This window comes from Lithobates pipiens, unplaced genomic scaffold, assembly GCF_037356315.1.
Source record: "Lithobates pipiens isolate NorthernLeopardFrog02 unplaced genomic scaffold, aLitPip1_a1.2 Scaffold_19, whole genome shotgun sequence".
NCBI classification, from domain to species: Eukaryota; Metazoa; Chordata; class Amphibia; order Anura; family Ranidae; genus Lithobates; species Lithobates pipiens.
In genome coordinates, this window is record NW_027507764.1 from 564563176 (window position 1) to 564578256 (window position 15081).

The following is a 15081-nucleotide window of genomic DNA, read 5'->3' on the forward strand; positions in this document are numbered from 1 at the left end:
ATCCGAGCAGGCTTTGTATATTCAACATTCAACACCAGAGCTTTGGTTTGAAGCACCTGACCCTCCATCTGGCACCCCACCCTCCATCAGTGGATTTTGCCGGGCACATGAGGTATTTACAACCACAGCACTGCTTCACAAATGAGTATTAATAGAATACATCGCTCCCCGTGATTGGCAGAGGTTGGAATATGATCAGCCCGCGCCTCTGTGACTCTCAAAGCCAACCAATCCGTGCAGGCTTTGTATTCATTAATAGAATACATTGCTCGCCGTGATTGGCTCAGCACGGACATTAATGCTGACATCCATATACCGGCGTATAAGACGACCCCCGATATTTGGGGGATTTTTTTAAAGTGGAAGTAAACTCCCCTATCGTTTTCATCCACGGAAGCTGCCGTCTTTGCCTCGTTTAATCTTCAGCTGCCACGGTGCTGCACATGTGATCTGTTATGACACCAGCCATTGGGTGGTTTGACAGTTTTGACAGGCTGACAGGCTACTGACTCTCCAGATAGGTAGGGGTTCCAGGTGCAGGCTGATTGCATAAGCCAAGTATACAAAAGATGAACAAAACTCTGGATAGCCGCACTCCGGGTTGAGTAAAAAGTAAAAGTGCCTTTATTTCTTCAAATGCAAAAACTCCATATTGGACAAAACATCACAGCAAAGGCAAAAGAAAAATTAGAACAAGGTACTGACGCGTTTCACGCTAAGACCAGCGCTTACTCATAGCTATGAGTAAGCGCTGGTCTTAGCGTGAAACGCGTCAGCAACCTTGTTCTAATTTTTCTTTTCCCTTTGCTGTGACGTTTTGTCCAATATGGAGTTTTTGCATTTGAAGAAATAAGGGCACTTTTACTTTTTACTCAACCCGGAGTGCGGCTATCCAGAGTTTTGTTCATCTTTTGTATACCGACAGATCACATGACATCTACCTGGATCGACAAAAGGCCTGCCCGGCTGTCATTTTGCTATAGGCCGGGTGGGAACTGGTTAAATGGCATTTTTGGTTTGTGCTTCTCAGGTACAGTGTAGTTTCACGCAATGCATTTGATTGAGGCTGCATTTGGTTCAGTCGGGCTAATGCAGGGCTTTGTGCGGTGTAGAGCAGCGGCTAGTGATACACTGGATAAAACAATACAATGTCCAAACTGTGCAAGGTGTTTTCCTCATCATAGAAGAGGGGGAACCTCATCATTATCAGTAAACTCGCCATCTTTCTCCTTCTTGTCTTTTGCTTTGCAGTTGTGCAGCTGGAGGGGTCCCTGGCCCCTGCTGCTCTTTTCCTGGACAATCCCGGACACATCGGGGAAGGAGTATACGTCTGGATCCACTTCCAGCTTTTCACTTCTTTTCACACTGCTGATAATAAAATGAGAAAAGCAGGAATGAGTGATTGCTTGAAAGACATTTACTGGAAACACAACGCACCATTTTTGTAACCAGTGAGTCAATGTTTTTGGTCATAACTCAAAAACTCTTGTAGGATCTTCTGTTACATTATGGTTATAGAGACACTCCAGTCCAACAGATCACCTGCTGAGTCACTCTTACGGACTTCTTTGATGACTTGATCACAATATCTAATGATATCTAATGATATCTATATCTTACAGCTGCCATTCCTAACTTTTTTTTCTTCCAGAAGAACCCCAAAAATACTAAGTCCCTGTAAACACGGTCGGAGATTTCGACAACCAAATCCGTCGGATTTTGTCCGTCGAATTTTGTCCATCGGATTTTGTCCGACACTGTTGCATACACACGGTCGGACTAAGTTGTCGAAAAATCCGATCATTCAGAACGTGATGACGTAATTTCGTTACGATGGGACTACGTTCAGGCTAGTAGCCAATAGCTTTGATGTAGGAATTTGATCTGAGCATGCGTGGCACTTGGTCCGATCAAAATTCTCTACACATGATCGGAGTATGTCCGATCGAACCAGTTGGTCGGAAAATATTTCCAACAAGTTGGAAAATTGGGTCAGACGGATATTCCGACGGAATCAGTCCGATGCATACCACACACAGTCGGATTATCCGACAACACGGTCCGATAGGACACATTCCAACGGATTCTCCGACCGTGTGTACAAGGGCTAAAACCCATTCATTTGTGGTCGACGGCAAAAATGCCCCTTCCATTAGTTACCAGTAGGAAGGATTCCACTCCTACACATAGCTAAAAAAAAAACAAAAAAAACATTGGTGTCATACCGCTGGCTCTGCCACATAGTGTTGAACCTTAGATTATCCAGGTAACATCAGATGGGATTAGAAGGTCAATCAGCCACAACTCAAGAAATTCCCGGAAACTTCTGGAGGAACCCTAGTTGAGAATGGCTGTCTTAGCCTTTGTACACACGGTCGGAGATTCCGACGGAATGTGTCCGATCGGACCATTTTGTCGGATATTCCGACTGTGTGTGGTCTACATCGGACTGTTTCCGTTGGAGTATCCGACAGACCAAGTTTTCCAACTTGTTGGTAAAATTTTCAGACAAAATGCTCCGATCGGACATACTCCGATCATGTGTAGAGAATTCTGATCAGACAAAGTGCCACACATGCTCAGATCAAATTCCTACACCAAAGCTATTGGCTACTAGCCTGAACGTACACCCGTCGTAATGAAATAACGTCATCACGTTCTGAACGATCGGATTTTCCGACAACTTCGTCCGACTGTGTGTATGCAACAGTTTCGGACAAAATCCGTCGGACAAAATCCGATGGATTTGGTTGTCGGAATCTCAGACCGTGTGTACAAGGGCTTACAGGGAAACTAAGGGATTTTTCACGTGTTCCTTGTTCGTATCGCTTTTCAGAGGGAATTTGACAGGCAGTAATTTCCTCCTTACCACCTGATCTGAACCTGTAATGCCACACTATGGTGCTGCAGTCTCGGTGTGGCCCCATTTATTTATTACAGGTGCTTAGATAGCGCTGACAACTTTTTCAGCCCCTTTGTGGTATTGGGGAGATTATACGCATGTGGTAGGTGATTTTCCAATTAGTTGAGCCAGTCTAAACTGTATTTTAAAGCGTGGCAGCTTTAGTTGCCCATGTAGGGAGTTTTCTACTTCAACGTGAACAGACCACTGAAAATGCCGAGCTACCTAGCCAGGGTCGTCTTAATAGCAACATGGGCCCGTGGGCAAAGTAATGCTCCGAGGCCCCTACAATGGAGACAGCGCAGGTAAACAGACATCAAGTAGGTAGGAGGCAGACAAGTGGAGCTTCCCCTTTTGGGTGGAGCTCTGCTTTAACTACACAATCATTCTGTACAGCAAAGAAACAATGGGAAAAAACGACATACATGAAGTAACGAAGCTGTCCTGTGCATATAATATATCTGCTAGTATGATGCCTCCCTAGCACTATGGCCCCTCTACACCCCAGATATCCCCCCAGCACTCTTCAGGCAGAGGGGGGGGGGCAGAAGAAGGAGTATCCCTCTGGGCTTTCCAAGCCCTTCAGTGCAAACAGTGCTGGACAGCTGGGCTCACCATGATACCATCCACAATGCTACTTCCGCAGGTGGGCTCTCAGTGCTGCCGACTCAGCAGCTCCCACTCCAGTTCCTACCACCCCAAAGCCTTTGAGTCCTGAGCATTCAAGCTGCATGGGGTCGGGTCAGAGCTTTACCGGTGCTCCAGCCCTGCCCCCTCCCTGCTGGCTGTGAAATAATAGGTATCATTCTGCACAGCACGGTGCACCGCTGCCAGCCTGCCTCCCCTGTATATCCATCACTCTCAGTGCCATCATGGGGCCCCCAATTACAGGGCAACGTGGGCTCAAGGACCAGCTGCTTTGGGGAAAGTGCAGGGCCCTGCCCCCCATGAAAGTGCAGGGCCCAGGTGTGCCCACTCATTAAGACAGCCCTGCTCTTAGCCTTTAGTTGCAGCACCATGCTGCATGGTCCACTCCAGGCCTCGGGATAGGGGTTCTCCTGACACCCCAACAAGAGCCAACCTGAATCTTGGGACGAGATCTCTTGTCTCCTAGCTGCGGCACCTAGGACCCCTGGTTGAGACCTCCTGTCTCTTGACTCCTAGCTGGGGCATCGCAGACCCCTGGGTGGGAACTCCTGTTTCCAAACTTGGAGCCTTGAACTATCCTTAGGCTTGAGTATATAATGACCCTGCACACCAGTGTACACACACAGGCTGCAGGCACCTAGTAAAATCTGGACACAGGATTGAAGGTTCCGTCCCAACCCAGATACTTTGGAACCTTCAAGCTCCAGGCACTAGGGCAGTGATGGCAAACCTTGGCACCCCAGATGTTTTGGAACTACATTTCCCACGATGCTCAATTACACTGCAGAGTGCAAGAGCATTATGGGAAATGTAGTTCCAAAACATCTGAGGTGCCAAGGTTCACCATCAATGATCTAGGGAATAAAGAATCCAAAGTAAACCAAAAACACAGATTTCTCAGCTTAGAAACAACAGTCTGGAACTTTGCAATAGCTGTTAATGCGAATCCTGTGTTATATTCTCCTAAATTTTCACAGGGGCAGGGCATTGCATTGTCACAATATATACTGTACATTCACATCAGTCCCTGCCCTTAAAGGGCTTACAATCTAACGTCCCTAAGGTTACTTTCACACTGGGGCGTTGCAGGCGCTGCCGGTAAAGCAGCATTATATTTAGCGGCGCTTTACTGTCATTTTAGCGGCGCTGTGCGTTCACTAACGGGCCAGTTTTAACCCCCGCTACCGGCAGAAAAAGGGTTGCAGCGCTGCCCCATTGTTTTCTATGGGAAGGGGTGCTTTAGGAGCGGTAAATACACTGCTCCTACAGCGCTCCAAAGATGCGGCTTGCAGGACTTTTTTGACCGTCCTGCAAGCGCACCGCTCCAGTGTGAAAGTCCTCAGGCTTTTGGGTCAAGTTTTTATATTAAAGAAATAAACTTTTAGAACCTTTACTAATAACACCAATGATATTTCTAGAGTATTATTTATATAGGGATTATGAATGAATGAGGACACCACATGATCTTTATACTTTTATTGTTTCAGTTTGGGAAACTACACAGGCCGACTAGAGAGATGTGAAAATACACATTATTCTGGGTTAAGGCTAGGTTTCCACTAGTGCACTTTTCATGCAATTTGGGACTAAAAAGTCGCATGACAAGTCGTACCCCATGATTTCCAATGAGTACCGTTCATATCTGTGTGACTTCAAGACGCAGCAACTTCAAAGTAGTCCCTGCACTACTTTGGTCCCACTTGAGGTCCATAGACCTCAAGAGTACAGCTTCAAGATGCAGCAAAATCAAGTGACTTTAGGGACGCAATAGTGGAAAGCCTTAGTCTAGAAAGCTGTAATCCTATTTGTTTAACCACTTCAGACCCGGAAGATTTTCCCCTTTAACTAGATGCTGTCCGCCGGGCATTAAATGACGGCCAGGCGGCGCACCTGTTGTGGCGGGAGGCCGTCATATGACGGCCTCCCGTTTAAACAGGGAATGCACGTGATCGTGCGCGCGCATCCCTGTTTCTTTGGTGGCGGCGTGTCAGGGAGACACCGCTCGCCACCGAAGGGGGTGAACAGCCATTGGTTATGGCTGTTTACCACGTGATCGGCCGTGATGAAGTCACGGCCGATCACAGATGGTCACACCCCGGCTGTGCACGGCACATGCGCGCGAGCACGCTGCGCATGCACGTCGGTGGCGGCGTGTTCCCCGGGAACACTGCTCGTCACCGACGCTGGTAAACAGCCATTGGCCGGCTGTTTACCCACGTGATCGGCTGTGATCCTTTCACAGCTGATCACTAAAATGTAAACCAACCCGCGGTAACGAGATGTTACCGGGTTGTTCTCCTCCTCACACACCTATCGTGTGTGAGGAGGAGATTGCGGTAACATCTCGTTACCGCCTAGTGTACACCAATCACACTGATTGCCCCCCCCCCAATAAAGAGGACCTGTCACCACCCCTCATAGTACCTGTCAATCACAGTCCATCAGAGTACCTGCCACAGTCCATCAGAGTATTTGAGTACCTGTCCCAGCCAATCAGAGTACCCGAGTACCTGCCCCAGCCCATCAGAGTACCCGAGTACCTGTCACTGCACATCAGAGTACCTGAGTACCTATCATGGCCCATCAGAGTACCCGAGTACCTGTCACGGTCCATCAGAGTACCCGAGTACCTGTCACAGTCCATCATGGTACCCGAGTACCTGTCACAGCCCATCAAAGTACCCGAGTACCTGTCACAGCCCATCAAAGTACCCGAGTAGCTGTCACAGCCCATCAGAGTACCCAAGTACCTGTCACAGCCCATCAGAGTACCCGAGTACCTGTCCCAGTCCATCTGAGTACCCGAGTACCTGTCACAGTTCATCTCAGTACCCGAGTACCTGTCATAGTTCATCTCAGTACCCGAGTACCTGTCACAGTTCATCTGAGTACCCGAGTTCCTGTCACAGTTCATCTGAGTACCCGAGTACCTGTCACAGTTCATCTGAGTACCCGAGTACCTGTCACAGTTCATCTGAGTACCTGTCACAGTTCATCTCAGTACCCGAGTACCTGTCACAGTCCATATGAGTACCTGTCACTGCCCTTCAGAGTACCCAAATACCAGTCACCAAGCCATCAGAGTACCTGTCACCAGGCCATCAGAGTACCCGAGTACCTGTCACCAGGCCATCAGAGTACCCGAGTACCTGTCACCAGGCCATCAGAGTACCAGAGTACCTATCTCCAGCCCATCAGAGTACCAGAGTACTTATCTCCAGCCCATCAGAGTACCCCAGTACCTATTTGCAGCCCATGTCTCATAGAATATACGTTGGGGTGTTTGCTTTCCAAAATTGGGTCATTTTGTGGGTAATTTCACTGTCCTGGTGGTCCAGGACCTTCAAAAGTGTGATGGGTAGAATGAAATGAGAAGTGTCATTTATGCTCCTAGAACGCCTGAACGTACTACTTCAATATTCGGCCTCTCTATGTGGCCTGGCTGTGTAAAAGTCCTACACATGTGGTATCGCCATACTCGGGAGGAGTAGCAGAATGTATTTTGGGGTGTAATTTTTGCTATATACATGCTATGTGTTAGAAATATCTCATAAATTGACAATTTTGTGTAAAAAAAAATGCGTTTTAAGTTTTTTCCACATATTCCAAAAACTTCTGGAAAAAAATTAACCATTCAAAAGACTCATTATGCCTCACAGATTATACATTGGGGTGTTTGCTTTCCAAAATTTGGTAATTTTATGGGCAATTCCATTGTCCTGGTACTCCAGGGCCTTCAAAAGTGTAATATGTGGTTGAGAAATGAGATGCGTCATTTTTGCTCGTAGAACGTCTGAAGGTACTACATCAATGTTGGTGCTCTGTATGTGGCCAGGCTGTGTAAGTCTCACACATGTGGTATCGCCGTACTCGGGAAGAGTGGCAGAATGTATTTTGGGGTGTAATTTGTTGTATGCATATGTTGTGTGTGAGAAATAACCTGATAATATGACAATTTTGTAAAAAAAAACAATAATAAAAAAAAAATCTTCATTTTGCAAAGAATTGTGGGAAAAAATGACAACTTAAAAAAACTCACCATGCTACTTACTTAATACCTTGGAATGTCTACTTTGTAAAAAGGGGTCATTTGGGGGGTATTTGTACTTTCCTGACTTGTTAGTGTCTCAAGAAATGAGGTACACCTGATGTACTGAAGGCCTGATCAGATGTGATCAATTTTCAGTGATTGGCACCATAGTTTGTAGACTCTATAACTTTCACAAAGACCAAATAATATACACTAATGTGCATTATTTTTACCAAAGATATGTAGCACTATAAATTTTGGCCAAAATGTATGAAGAAAAATTACTAATTAGCAAAAATGTATGACAAAAACAAAGAAAAAGGCATTTTTTTCACAAAATTTACGTTTTATTTTATTTTATTTATAGCACAAAAAAGAAAAAAACTCACTAGTGATTAAATACCACTAAAAGAAAGCTCTATTTGTGTGGAAAAAAGGACGCAAGTTTCATATGGATACAGTGTTGGATGACTGAGTAATTGCCATTCAAACTGTGAGAGTGCTGAAAGCTGAAAATTGGTCTGGTCAGGAAGGGGGTGTAACTGCACTGTATTGAGGTGGTTAATGACCGGGCCATTTCTTACGATACGACACTGCGTCGCTTTAACTGACAATTGCGCTGTCGTGCAACGCTGTACTCAAATAAATATATAATATTATTTATGTCCTTTTTTCCCCCACAAATAGAGCTTTCTTTTGGTGGTATTTGATCACTTCTGCGGTTTTTATTGTGCTATAAACAAAAAAGTCGGAACATTTTGAAAACAAACCAATATTTTTTACTTTTTTGCTATAATAAATATCTAAAAAAATATATATATTTCTTCATCAGTTTTGTCCAATATGTATTCTTCTACATATTTTTGTAAAACACAACACAACTAAAAAAATAAAAAAAAATAAAAAAATCGCAATAAGCGTATATTGATTGGTTTGCGCAAAAGTTATAACGTCTACAAAATAGGGGATAGATTTATGGCACTTTTATTATACATTTTTTTTTTTTAACTAGAAATGGTGGTGATCAGCGATTTTTAGCAGGCGTGCGACATTGCGGTGGACAAATCGGATACTTTTGACACTTTTTTGGGACCAATGACCGTTATACAGCAATCAGTGCTATAACAATGCACTGATTACTGTATAAATTACTGTATAGTGCAGTGCTATAACAATGCACTGATTACTGTATAAATGACCCTGGCAGGGAAGGAGTTAACACTAGGGATGAGCAAGGGGTTAAATGCGTTCCATGGGAGGTATTTCTAACTGTGGGGGGTTGGGACTGACTGGAAGAACAGAGAGAGATCTGTGTTCCTAATCACTGAGAACAGACGATCACTCTGTACTTCCCTGTTAGAACGGGGATCTGTTTGTTTGCATTGACAGATGCCAGTTCTGGCTCTCGATGGAGCGATCACGGGTGGCCGGCGGACATCGCGCCTGCCGGCCATGTGCATCAGCTCCCACGCCGTGCTACTATAGCTGTTAAAGGGACCGATGTACTGGTAAAGCGATTTGTGGGAACGAGCCGACCTGTGACAGTATAATGACGGCGGCTGGTCGGCAAGCGGTGACCAAGAACCTGGTGACCAAGAACCTGATGGTCACTCTGACAGAACTCCATTGTTTCTCTGTGGAAAGAGGAGAACCTTCCAGAACAACCATCTGTGCAGCACTCCATCAATCAGGCCTGTATGGTAGAGTGGCCAGGCAGAAGCCATTCCTCAGTAAAAGGCACATAACAGCCCGCCTGGAGTTTGGCAACTGAAGGACTTTCAGACTATGAGAAACAAAATTCTCTGATGAAACAAACTTTGAACTCTTTGGCCTTAATGGCAAGTGCCATGTCTGGAGAAAACCAGGCATCAGTCATCACCTGGCTAATACTATCCCTACAGTGAAGCATGGTGGTGGCAGCATCATGCTGTGGGGATATTTTTAAGCGGCAGGAACTGGGAGACTAGTCAGGATCGAGGAAAAGATGAATGCAGCAGTATACAGAGACATCCTTGATGAAAACCTGCTCCGGAGCGCTCTGGACCTCAGACTGTGGCGAAGATTCACCTTCCAACAAGACAACGACCCTAAGCACACAGCCAATATAACAAAGGAGTGGCTATGGACAACTCTGTGAATGTCCTTGAGTGGCCCAGCCAGAGAACAGACTGGAACCCGATTGAACATCTCTGGAAAGATCTGAAAATGGCTGTACACCGACGCTCCCCATCCAACCTGATGGAGCTTGAGACATCCTGCAAAGAAGGATGGGAAAAACTGTCCAAAAATAGGTGTGCCAAGCTTGTAGCATCATACTCAACAAGACTTGAGGCTGTAATTGGTGGCAAAGGTGCTTCAGCAAAAGTATTGAGAAAAGGCTGTGAATACTAATGTACATGGGATTTCTTTAGTTTTTTATTTTAAATATATTTGCAAAGATTTCAAACAAACTACTTTAACATCATAATGTCATTATGGGGTAGTTGTAGAATTTTGAGGCAAATAATGAATTTAATCCATTTTGGAATAAGGCCGTTACATAACAAAATGTGGAAAAATGAATATTTTCCAGATTGCACGTTCAACCCATGTAAACGTATGTGTGTATGAGTTGTATTCTATAACAATTCCCATAGCCCTGTATATTCTTCTTCCTAAAGAGGACATCTAAAAGTCTGCCAATATGAACTTCTTATCGCTGTATGTGCCCCTGGCTGGTTGGAAGGAAGTGAAGAAAACTCTGGGACACAGACAGCAAAAAATGTTTCTAGTAGAGATGGGAAAGATTTTATTGCTGTCTGCGTTCCCACAGGAGAGATCTGTCCTCACCTCTGCTCCAGAAGACATGAATTGGACAGAATAGGGAGGAAATCTGCTCATGAAGAACATGGGCAGCATTTCAAACCCAATTTTTTTTTTTTTTATATTCAGTCCATTTTTATTGGTTTACCAAATACATGTGTACAATAACTCTGTTAAAACTAAGTAATAGCCATCACACACCTTTATCCACAATAGTATAAAAAGCCATAAACCCTTTTTGTGGTCATACCTTTGTCTTGACCTCATCTTCCTCCCCTCCCCCACCCCCCCCCCCCCCCGAATGTACTCCACGAGTACCAATTTTACCCCAGTCGAGTTTCTGCTCCACTGGATGGAAGAGATGGAACAGGGCGCCAGCGAAGCTAGGGGGGTCCTCAACTCGTCCGTCTGATATACCCGAATATGCGGTCTACTGGTACCTATAAGGGGGGAGAGGTTCCTTCCTCTCCCTCCCCCCGTCAACGTATCAGGAGTTAATGGGGCGGTGGCACAGGCCACCCCTCCGACATCCCCCCCAACGAACAGCCCATCTCATTCAGCCAGTGTCTCCATTGGCCCTCAAATTTCTTGAAGTTATTTTGCTTAATATACCACACCCTCTCACACCAGATCATAGAGCTAATGGCTTTAATCCATTCTGCCAAGGAGGGGGGTATTTTAGACTGCCAGTTCAACGCTATTAATCGCCTAGCCTGATATAGACATCTTATGCCGTGTACACACGACCGGACTTTTCAACATCAAAAGTCCGACGGAATGATTCCCGCAGACCATTTGATCGTGTGTGGGCTGCAGCGGACTTTTGATTTGCAAAAGTCTGACGGACTTTAGAAATGGAACATGTTTCAAATTTTTCCACCAGAACTCTGCCGGACCCAGTTCCTACCGAGAAATCCGCTCGTGTGTATGCTAGTCCGACGGACAAAAACTGATGTGAGGGCAGCTATTGGCTACTGGCTATGAACTTCCTTATTCTAGTCCGGTCGTGCGTCATCACGTTCGAATCCGTCGGACTTTGGTGTGATTGTGTGTGGCCAAGTCCGTTCATTCGGAAAGTCCGTCAAAACTCTGTCAGAACTCCGTCGAAAGTCTGTCGGACCTAGTCCCTCGAAAAGTCCGGTCGTGTGTACGCGGCATTAACATTGCTATTTTTATTGGGGTTTGAATCCTGTCCTCCTCGAAACTTCCCAGAAGACAAAGCTTTGCCTCTGGCTTCAATTTGGTACCAAAGACTCTATTTATCCTCTCAACTATTTCCACCCAGTATCTAAACAGTTTTGGGCATTTCCATACCATATGAAGCAAGGGAGACTGGCCTCAATATCCCCCTCACAAAGAGTGTCCCATTTATATTTTATGTGTAGAGTTTATTATACTCCCCAAAGAATGTTTAAATATGGAGTGACACCTAAAGATGAATGCCCTAGGTGTGGAGCACCAGGAAACCCAATTCTAGTTACAGTGGATGCACTGACTTCACCACACCACACTGACTTCATCACGCTGCTGTTCAATCGGTGAGCAGCTCCGCTCTAAGCCCCTGTACACACGGTCGGAGATTCCGACAACCAAATCGTCGGATTTTGTCCGTCGGATTTTGACCGAAACTGTTGCATACACACGGTCGGACGAAGTTGTCGGAAAATCCGATCGTTCAGAACGTGATGACGTTATTTCGTTACGACGGGACTACGTTCAGGCTAGTAGCCAATAGCTTTGGTCTAGGAATTTGATCTGAGCATGCGTGGCACTTTGTCTGATCGGAATTCTCTACACATGATCGGAGTATGTCCGATTGGAGCATTTTGTCAGAAAATATTTCCGGCAAGTTGGAAAAGTTGGTCCGACGGATATTCCGATGGAAACAGTCCGATGCAGACCACACACAGTCGGAATATCCGACAAAACGCTCCGATCGGACACATTCCGTCGGAATCTCCGACCGTGTGTACAAGGGCTAGGTGTTTCTTTTGCTGGCTTTTTATGCACATTCTTGTTTTTTGTGTGACAGCTCATTTTTAAGGATAAGGACAATTTATTTACTACACCATTCTCTTTTTATAATTTGGTGTGTTGAATTGAGTAAATACCTATTTGGAGTCCATGTGGTGTTGTCCTTTCCCTGTTGGAGACAGGAGAGCTGTAGCAACATATGTAGGAGAGTCCTTTCAGTTATATTGAGTGCAATACACCTCATTCTTTGGGCTATTGGATCTGGTAAGCCCCTCATTTGTCTTTTTTGGTGGTGGGAATAGTGGTGGATACATTTCTTGCACGGAACTGGATGCTTATTTTTAACTGGAGTCTGAGAAAACAGAGGACATTTTAAGTTTGGGACTTTAACCACTTGCCTACCAGGCACTTTCATCCCCTTCCTGCCCAGGCCAATTTTAAGCTTTCAGCGCTGTCATACTTTGAATGACAATTGCGCGGTCATGCAACGCTGTACCCATATGACATTTTTATCATTTTGTTCAGGCAAACAGAGCTTTCTTTTGGTAGTATTTAGCCACCACTAGGTCATGTATTTTGCTAAACAAAAAAAAGCTGAAAATTTTGAACAAAAAACCCAAAACTTTTTTTGTAGTTTTGTTATAAAATTTTGCAAACAGGTAATTTTTCTCCTTCGCTGATGGCTGCTGATAGGCTCTTATAGGCTGCACAGATGATTCAGCAATGATAGGTAGCACTGATGAGCACTGAGAGGTGGCACTGATGGGCACACATAGGTGGTACTGATGAGCAGCACTGATAATTAACACTGATGATGAGGCACTGAAGAAAACTGATTGGCAACACTGATGGGCACTGATAGGTGGCACTTGTGGGCACTGACAGGTGGCACTGGTGGGCACTGATTAGCAGTATTGATGGGCACTGATGGGTATGGTTTATCAGAACTGATGGGCACTGATTATCAGCACTGGTGGGTACTGAGGGGGACCGATGTCCCTGTAACAGCAGCCAGTTAACGGCATTCTTTGTTTTTTTTTCAACCGGCTTCTGTTTAATTCCGTGATCAGCTGTCATTGGCTGACAGCTGATCATGTGGTAAAGGGCCACTATCATTGGCCCTTTACCCTAATATGTGATCAGCTAAGTCCCAAGCACTCGGCAATCACAGAGCGTGGCATGCATGCACGGAAGGGCCTCCATGGACGGCCCTCCCAGCATTTTAAGCCCGCGATGTAGCCATCTTTTGGCTATAGAGTGGGGGGAAAGGGGTTAAAAAGCAACTCCTCTTTTGTTGAGAAAAAAAAAAAAAACATTCCCCTCTGGGTGATCTATGTACGTGGAAAGAATTTTAACAAAGTGAAAAGTGGAAAGTGAATCTAAAGGCATTGATTTTATAATTCTCAATCAGCTGCTGCACTGCAGGGATCTATTGAGGAAAGTGTCAGGGTCTTCATCCCTTTAAATGTGATTTCCCTTTGGGAGTATCTCACCAAAAATGTAATTTTCTGTTGCAGGGGATGCCTGTGTATAGGTAGAGGCCAGTGAGGAGGGAGTTGCAGTAGTCGAGGCAGGATATGACAAAGGAGTGAATAAGTTGCTTTGTGGTGTCGCTCAGTAAATTTGTGATACGCGAGGAGACCGAGGTGGTGAGAGGAGGAGTAATAAGTTAGATCTGGGTATCATCGGCATAGAGGTGGTATTGGAAACCATGGGAGAGATATAGGTCTCCAAACTGTGGACCTTTGCTAGCCTGTATATGGCCCTTGGGGCACTATTCCTCCCACTGATATGAGGCACTAATCCTCCCACTGATATGAGGCACTATTCCTCCCACTGATTGGAGGCACTATTCCTCCCACTGATTGGAGGCACTATTCCTCCCACTGATTGGAGGCACTATTCCTCCCACTGATTGGAGGCACTATTCCTCCCACTGATTGGAGGCACTATTCCTCCCACTGACACCAACAATGGAGAACTATTTCTTCCACCAATACCATTGATGGGATACTATTCCTCTTACTAATAAAGGGTACTACTAATCCTCCTATTGACCACCAACCCTGAGGATATTTATTCTCACTGATGCCAGGCCCAGGACACTTTCTGCCCCCGCTGGGCACAATCTGGCCCTCCTAAAGTCTAAAGGACAATAAACTGGCCCTTTGCTTGAAAAGTTTGGAGACCCCTGGCCTCGGGTTCTGCACAATGATGAAGAAAACAGTGCTATGTCAAAACATCAATACAGAAACACTAGATCTTCTATTATTGGGGTCTGGTGTTGTCAAAGACAATCTTATTGACCAAGTTAACTTGCTTGAATAGGCTACTTGCAAATACCAGAAAACATCCCCAAAAAAGAGGTGAGATTCAGACACATCCAACTATAAAGGAAAGAGACGGAGAGCAACAACAAAGGTCTGAGGGCTCAATTGACAAAGCAATATCGCATGAGACATTTGGATCACTGGACTCATTTGATTCAAATATCGCATGTAATATTGAAAATCTTGTTTTTTGAAAGTCGTTTTGGGAGTGCTAAAAACAGCGCTCCCAACTCGCCCCAAAGATGCTGCTTGCAGGACTTTTTAGAACATCCCGCAAGCGCACCACTCCAGTGTGAAAAGTCACACTGGAATGAATGGGAGGCAGTTTTCAGGCGCTTAGCAGAGGCTTTTTCTAGCGCTAAAGCACCTGAAAACCGCCCCAGTGTGAAAGGGGT

At 45.2% G+C, this 15081-nt stretch overlaps 1 protein-coding gene across 1 annotated transcript in view; it reads right to left on the reverse strand.

Annotated features, from left to right (window-relative positions):
• Positions 1–881: 881 nt before the first annotated feature.
• Positions 882–15081, reverse strand: part of DNAAF11 (dynein axonemal assembly factor 11) — a 150849-nt gene continuing 136649 nt past the window's right edge. Inside the window, exon 12 of the mRNA XM_077493362.1 lies at positions 882–1368. Within this exon, the coding sequence (XP_077349488.1) occupies positions 1179–1368 (190 nt within the window). The 3' untranslated portion in view covers positions 882–1178. The remainder of the gene's footprint in view (positions 1369–15081) is intronic.